Here is a 7,981-nt window from a genome sequence, read left to right on the forward strand (position 1 = left end):
CAGTCCATGCAGTGTGCAGCCTCTGCTTAGCTGTAGCTAGTGAGGCTGTCTGAGGAACTTGGTAGGCATAAAAAGCAGGGGTTGTAGCCTTTTTCCCGGGGCATCACTTTCTACAATTAAAATGAACATTTTGGGGGCCCCCAAAAAATCCCAAAAAAAATCAGTATGTCGCCCTAGGGTCCTCTTAGAAGGGTGTGAAATTTGGGGACTGATACTTCAACCATCCCCGGGCAAAAAATTAATTTGTGGGACTTGGTGTCTACGGCGCGCCAGTACTCTCGCTTGCTTGATTTCTTGCACTCTTGCCAAAGCATTCACACGGCCACCGGAGAGAAAGGGAGGGAGTGCGGGGGGTGGGGGGACGACAAAAGAGGGAGCAGGCTCGACTGCAGAAACGCAGGGAAAGAGGGAAACGCAACCAAGAAAAGTGTTGTGGCATTTGTGGTATTTTTGGTGCTATAATGCAAGAAAGCTTTCATTACAAACTCTCAACTCTGGTAACCGCAGATGGATGAATTCTAGGTTCAAACACATTTAAACATTTTCATTCTTGGCCTTGGTTTCACACTGAAAAGTGAAACAACAACAAAGAAATACAACAGCAAGCAGGGGAACAAAAATAAAAGTAGTAGGAAAAAAAAAAGTTCAAAGAGCTCTCTTATGCTTTTATGAATTTGAAGGTCTGAATACCCATGTTGGTTTATGTAGCAGCACTGTGGGCTCTGTAGAATTAGACTAGGTACAAGTGGAGAATATGTTGATCTGGTTGCACAGATAGGTTTACTAAGGAGGATAACTGGGCTCGAACAGTTGCACGTGCACACACGCGCACACAGCCAGACAAGACAAAGGCCTCTGCATGATACACAACCAAAAAGCAAAAGCCAAAAGAAAGCAAAGTCTCAGTCAATTGATGAAAGGCTGTCCTGTGCAGGTCTAGAAGATTTAATCACCATTTATGATCAGCCAAAAATTAGTCACAATTCATAATGACCACCACAGACTACAGACTGGCCATCATTAAAATTATTTGGGGGGGGAACTAATTTAATCACACCCCATATATATATATATATATATATATATATATATATATATATATATATATATATATATATATATATATATAAAAGAATTTTCCATAAAGGTTACTTAAGCTAGTTACTACTTTAGCAGGTCTTTATCTACTACCTTCGAGCACCATTTAATTCTGCTCAAAACATATCTTCACTAAGCCTCAGTAACCACAAACAAAAACAGGAAGACTAAGAACAAACCATAGACGAAACTCCATCAAAGCCCTTGATATAAAATTTCTTTGATAATTTTCAATTTTAAAAATTGAACAAGACTTCTGATTTACATGACAAGTGATTTATTTTAAGATACAAATAAGAGTTTCAAACTGAAATTCCACAAAAACTACTGTGGTTGATAAAAATGACCAAAATATTGTGAAGAGTAATTTCACCTAAAATCAACCATCAGAGAAAAATGTGCCATTTTGTAGTACATGCAGCGCAAATGTAAATTAAATAGATAAATCATATATGGTGTGAGTTTTACATTTAATCATGCAAAGGTTTAATTTTAAAGTAGCTGAATCAACATCAAATTAGAGTTAACAATATATGCTTAATTCCCTGAGATATGTTTGCATATCATTACCACTGCTTTTCAGCAACTTAAAAATATATTGGAAAAACAAATCCTTAAGTGAGCTCTGACCACAGGTTCTCATAAGACAACATATGGTTTCCCATCACCTCTAAGTTTTTATATTGCAGTGTAATTTTCTAACTGGGCACAAGGACTTATATTACTGCAAACAGCAATACTCCAAAAACACAAAACAAAACAACAACCATTCAATAAGCACCTGCATCTTGCCCACTGTCGTACCTCTGTTAATTCAGCAACTAAAACCAACTGTTCCCACTATGCGCTCTGCCAAGTCTTCTTCCAAAGAGACAACCTGAACTTTTACCTTTAACTTTACTGTGCTTCTTTAAACTCTATAAATGCACTTTATAAACTACCACATAGCTTGCACAATTTGATGAAGTATATTACAAATTGCAGTTATATTGCTAATATACTAACACGCATTCTACAAGCGAGCACTAATTAAAGTGATTATCAATAAACTAGAACTAATACAAACAGGTACATAAGTCGCGCCAGGTCTAGAATTACAAGAAAATGCATAATGTTAAGTAGAACCGCTTCTCTAAACATACGTACTGAGTGCTAATCATAATGTAATTTGGCACATGACTTTTTTTTCTTCTAAAGAATGTCCGTATCGCTGGGCAGCTGACCATTCGCCACACATCAGAATCAGAATCACTTTATTCCGCCAAGTATGTGTATACACATACAGAGAATTTGTCTTGGTGAGTGCCCACATGTATAATCTTATCTTAGGCAGGCAGCATGATAGAGTTTGTAGCTAAATAATCAACGTTTCTTATACACGAACGTATAATATATGCTGATTGGACAACCAAGCACGAAGCGCAAATCCCTGCAGTTACGCATACCACATTTTAGATGCTTTTTGGGGTCCCTTTGAGGAGACAGTTTCTCGAGTAATTCAACAATGAAGCAACATATCCCCATTATGCATGTGCAAGTTGTCAAAATACAAAACACGGTTGAAGCTTCTTATAAGAGCAACATTGTTAACTACATTTAATATTCTGCAGTGATAAAATAAGCTAGGTTCTGTCAAAGGACATCCAACTAGCTAAATAATTAGCGGAAAACTGGGAGTGGTTCCTGCCGTAGAAGAAATCAAGCTTTAAACCTATATTTATCTAAACGTCACCAGGATAAACAACCAAATAACAAGCGTCAGCTAATGGCTTTTGTTTATTACAACAGACAAGACAGCTGGGTTAGCTAATTTTTTAACAAGCTTTTGACAGAACAGGTGCTGTTACACTAACTAGTTAGTTACCTAGCTAGCTAACTTAAGAATACACCCAAGAGCATTTTGTTCAACAAGCCGGCTTGGCATAAGGTTTCTCCTACGATGAATATCGCCAGCTAGCCTGCATAGGTAGCAGTACACACAGCCAGATAGCTAGCTACCGAATTACTAGAGATATTATCTAACCTAACTAGCCAGCCAGTTGCTAGGTAACAAAACTAGCACCGGCGTATTTAACGTACAAACCTGTCAGCTAACAATAATGCTCCCGAACAACCGTTACTCTTTAAACCCTGGTAAACTAGCGCTGTTAGCAGGCGGAGACCAATAATTCGGAATTACCAACATCTTAATTATATGCCAATACTGCTTGGTCAGTGTTACTAACGTTACCTACAATTACTATAATAGTACAAACATAGCTATGCATCAAGTAAACAAATAAGACGAAGTAGCTGTTGGCTTATTTGAAGACTAGATTAGCTGTCCTTATCTATTTTTGCAAAAGCATTTGAAAAATATATCGTAGGATTGGTTAGCTAGCTAGGTTAGCTAACCCATATAATACATTTAGAAGAACTGTGTATTATTTCTAAAATGTAAAATATTGACTTACCTCTGTTAAAAATGTTCTGACCTGGGTCCATGTAATCATTGCAATTTGCAAATAATGAAAGACGCAGAAAGCATTTCTTTAAAAAAAAACAACTAAAACAAAAAAAACTAACAAAATTACAAAATTGTAGCTATCAAGAGTTACATTCACTCGTGCTCTGAAGTTTGAAAATGGCGCCAACGCTTCACCGCAGCAGTTCTAGACTGATGACACAAGGCAAAGAAAAAAATAAATATAAATTTTCTTCTGTATGTTATATATTTTTTTTTACAAGCGAATCTATTGCATTTTGGACAATCTTAACGAAACCTGGTATCCAGTATTCATATAATTGCTTCAGGATTTTTTAAAAAATATTTTTGTTAAATTATTTTAACGGTCAGAGATTTTTTTTACCGCGGTGCAGGACGGGAATTGCCTTGGCTGGTTTTGTTTTGAATTTCCAAACTGCAAATCCCGGATGTTCCATAGTTCGCCCCCTATTGCGCTATCGACACGCTGCAGCGTGTTTAGTTCAATTCTGTTCGGATCCCAACCTTTAGGGTATACCTACGGTGCTGCACGTGGTCATCGGATGAATCTACCACAAAACATTTACCCAGGTGGTTTAAAATGCAAATTTCTGATTTAGTATAAAATATAATTACCAAAGATAATTATATTTTAGGATTTTAACTACTTTCTTCGCTTCAGTACACATGACCTAACCTGTCAACGAATATGACAGATAATTAAAACTACGTACCTGCAACATAACGTTTTCAGACATGTTAGGAAATATTACGGGACAATTACAATGGGAAGAATTTTTCACATACAGGCTACTGCATTTATATGTAAACTAGGCACTGTTAGACCATTTGGTTTATTTCCGTCGAAAGGATAGCATATGTTCCTCGTGTTCGTGGATTGTAAATGACAACGTTTTATTCAAAATATAATTTATTAAATGTTTATTAAAACTGTGAGCAGTAATAGTCTACTAGTAACAATAGTAATAGTCTGTAGGGATTACTGGTTGAAATGGCAGGCAGGGTAAAATGAGACAAATGAGAGAGAGCATACCTGCATATAAATTTGGTGCTGAAAACAGCAACGTGTTCTATAATTAATAATCTAATTTAGGGGTGAAAATTGCCTAGGTCCCCTGACTTAACTGTTAAAAAATGGAAATTATTAACATTGCCTAATACATAACCAGTTGTGGATCAGCAGTGTCTTTCTCACTTTCTAATGACGAGCTCTAAACGGACTTTGACAGACATTTCATTGACTATGACCTAACCCCCTCTTTATCCTTCTCCAAACTACAAATTCAACTACAAAGCCATTTTAAAGCATATGTATGCACCACAATGTAAATCTGTCCATTTTCACTCTTATTTCTAATTATTTGCAATTTAATAAAGGCTGAATTGCAAATATAGTTTATTTACAGTTTAATCATTCATGTGTGAGCAACAACACTTATGGACAAAGTACCTATGTCCATAAGGAAGTGTACCCAAAACAAAAACAGTTGTCTGATACATGAGTGGCATATCTGAGTTTTCATACTGTGGTGAAATAGGCAAAAAGGGTAAAAGTAGACTATGCAAATTAATACTACTCAATTGTATAAATCACTTTATTGATTCATAATTATCACATTATCTGATTATCAATTAGGAAGGGTTTTTTTTTTTGCCTACTATTTCTTATGTTATACAAGATTAACGGCAGATCCACAACTTTTACCCTCTATATTTCTTTTTTAAATGTCTGATTATACATCAGGGGAATTTATAGTGATAACATCTCAACCACATTTGACATCTCTGCTTCCACTTTACAGCTTCAGGGTTTGTCTCTGAATATGGTCTTTTCTGCCTTGAGGTCATTGTCTTTATGCTTTCTTGCCTCTTCAATGTCTTCCTCTTCATTCATACCCTTTCCCAGCATCCTCAAAGGCCAAAGGAGGCTCTGTTGGGTGGGCTGTGGTTTGTGACAGCATGGCCCACTTTTTTCCTTGGTGAGGAAATAGAGTAGAGCGTTGAGCCAGGCATTAAAGGAGGCAAGTGGCCGAGTTATTTTGTAACATATGGACACCATTCGCATCGTGGGGCACCGTACCCCGCTGGTCACCTTAAGCACCAAAAAAATGGTGCGGGTGACATGAAAGGGGAAGAAGCAAAGGGCAAAAAGCAGTGTAATGGTTATGATGGTCTTGATGGACTTGCGACGCCTGTTCACAGAAGGTGAATGAGCCCCTAAAATGATGGCCATACCTGCTCTTCCTGTTCTGGCCCTATTTCCACGCATTGTCCTTGGACCATTGGTAGGAGGTTGGGAGTGCAGTGTTTGAAATATTGCCATAACTACACGAGAGTAACACCATGCAATGATGCTAAAGGGCACAAAGAAACCCACAAGATGAAGAGTTATCCCATAAGGAACATAGACCTGGAATTCATCATCAATAGCATCATCCCAGCAATTCTGGAACCCTTCCATCCTTGGGTGTGTGCTGTCACTGTTTCCAGCTGCCTCTAAAGCCCCAGGGTTTCTTCGATGGGGAAGCAACTCTGTCTGTGCAAAGCGGAAAATTGGGCAGGTCAGGGCAAAGACAGCAACCCATACTAGAACGCAAGTAGCCTTCACAGCTCGCTTGGTCTCCAGGGTGATGGTCCTCATTGGGTGGCAGATGCCCAGATAGCGATGTATAGAGATGCAGGTGAGAAAGAAGATGCTGCAGTACAGATTGAAGTAGAAGAGGAAGCGCACTAAGCGACACATGAAGTCTCCAAACACCCAGTTGTCACGCATGACATAGCTGGCTACCAAGAAGGGCAGGGAGAGGCCGTACATGAAATCAGTCGAGGCCAAGTTTACCATGTAGATCAGAGACGCATTCCAGCGCTTGGTGCCGTGGAAGGAGCGATAGAGCACCACAGAGTTGAGGGTGAGGCTGAAGACAAATGTGAAGGAGTAGCATATGGGGAGGAAGATGTACTTGTAGGACTCATCAATATTGCAGGAGGCAGCAGTAGAGTTGGAAAAGGAGAGGACACCACTGTCGCTTCCTTGCCCTGTTTCGGACAGGACTGTGGTAGCACCTGTCACCATTTCTGTCTGCTTGTGGATCTCTTGTTGAGGGAGTGTTGCTGTCTCATCTTTTGGTTTCCAACTGACAACTTTGGAATGTGCCTCAATTTTCTCTTATTCTGTTTCCCAGTTTTGCCAGCTTGGAGGTTTGCTCTGACTTTCTGTAAAGATAACGCAGTATTTAGAATATGTTTAGCCAAGCACAGAGAATCACACCAATTACACAGGATCTGATAGGTTCATTCGTGTCACTTGCCCAGGGATATGTATCCATAAGATATGGAGTTTCTTTCAATGCCATCTTTGCCCCGCGTTCAAAAACAGCTTTTCTACTTGACTTACCTGATTCTCACTCTCTCTCCCCTTCTTTCACAATCTGCGCTTGCTGTTTGTTCTACCACATTAGTATATGCTGCTGATTCAGGTTCTTTTCACTTCAGTAACTCATCAATCAGTAACTCCACTTCCCCTCTGTGTTCCCAGGGCCATGCATCTCACTTCTTACTACCATCACTTGTCACACCATCCTGGCTCTTCTCCCTCTGTTTGGATCCAAAGATATCGGGGGAGGGACTTTTATTTCAACTTCATCATCTCTCAAGTGATTTTCAGCCATTTCTGTTCTACTTCATGCTATATGCTCCTCCACTGGAGACACAAGTCATGTCAACGGAGCAAAGAGGTCACTCAACCATAAGATAGATAGATAGATAGATAGATAGATAGATAGATAGATAGATAGATAGATAGATATACACACACACACACACACACACACTCGCACGCACGCACGCAGTACATCAGGGTGCACCTAACTGCATCATTAGCTGTGATGTTACACATAAACAGGAAGACTTACCAGATCAACAGAAGACACCCATGTGAAAGACAGCAGCCCCTTTTTAGTATATTTTCCTTTTCAGGACTTTAAAGTGCGTCTTCTCTGCTGCTTGCCAAACCAGTCGTGGCCCGTTCTGTACATTTCTTCCTTCACCGTGATTCCTTCTCGACTCTTCATTCCCTCCCCTCATCCCTCCCCCATCTACCTGCTTTCTTCTACTTGTGCTGAGCTGGCCTTTCTAACATATAAACTCTGACTCAGGCATGACACACAGTAACCTTTTTTTGATCTGACTTTAAAACAAAAACATTAAGGTCTAGTCCACCTATTGTGAACAAAGTCTACACCTGCTATACGCAACATCTATTCAGTATACAGTATTTTCAATTCTACAGAAAACTCCATAAACAGTCATGATTTGTATACCAACACAATTTAATTCTTCCAGATGGTGTTTTAGGACCTGTAATCTAGCATGTGAGGCTTGGTCAATTTGACTCTTCCA

General features: G+C 39.1%; 2 protein-coding genes across 7 annotated transcripts in view; both read right to left on the minus strand.

Moving 5' to 3' along the window:
• Positions 1-4,532: 4,532 nt before the first annotated feature.
• si:dkey-6n21.13 (P2Y purinoceptor 3) lies at positions 4,533-7,622 on the minus strand. Of its 2 annotated transcripts, none has more exons than XM_035519903.1 (2): positions 7,495-7,622; positions 4,533-6,796 (listed from the first exon to the last, which is right to left on the minus strand). In XM_035519903.1, exon 2 carries the CDS (start codon positions 6,654-6,656, stop codon positions 5,388-5,390), a length of 1,269 nt encoding a protein of 422 aa, XP_035375796.1. In that variant the 5' UTR covers positions 6,657-6,796; positions 7,495-7,622; the 3' UTR covers positions 4,533-5,387. The 2 variants fall into 2 exon arrangements, with proteins under 2 accessions (XP_035375796.1, XP_026871420.2); XM_027015619.2 differs by lacking the exon at positions 7,495-7,622 and adding an exon at positions 6,978-7,016.
• Positions 7,623-7,910: 288 nt separating this feature from the next.
• The window catches only part of si:dkey-6n21.12 (schwannomin-interacting protein 1), a 3,799-nt gene continuing 3,728 nt past the window's right edge, over positions 7,911-7,981 (minus strand). For all 5 annotated transcript variants that reach the window (XM_027015609.2, XM_027015611.2, XM_027015612.2 and 2 more), the window contains one exon: positions 7,911-7,981. This exon is cut by the window's right edge and continues 533 nt beyond it. The gene's annotated coding sequence lies outside the window, so the exon portion shown is untranslated.

The sequence above is a fragment of the Electrophorus electricus genome, chromosome 19 (assembly GCF_013358815.1).
Source record: "Electrophorus electricus isolate fEleEle1 chromosome 19, fEleEle1.pri, whole genome shotgun sequence".
In the NCBI taxonomy this organism is placed as follows: domain Eukaryota; kingdom Metazoa; phylum Chordata; class Actinopteri; order Gymnotiformes; family Gymnotidae; genus Electrophorus; species Electrophorus electricus.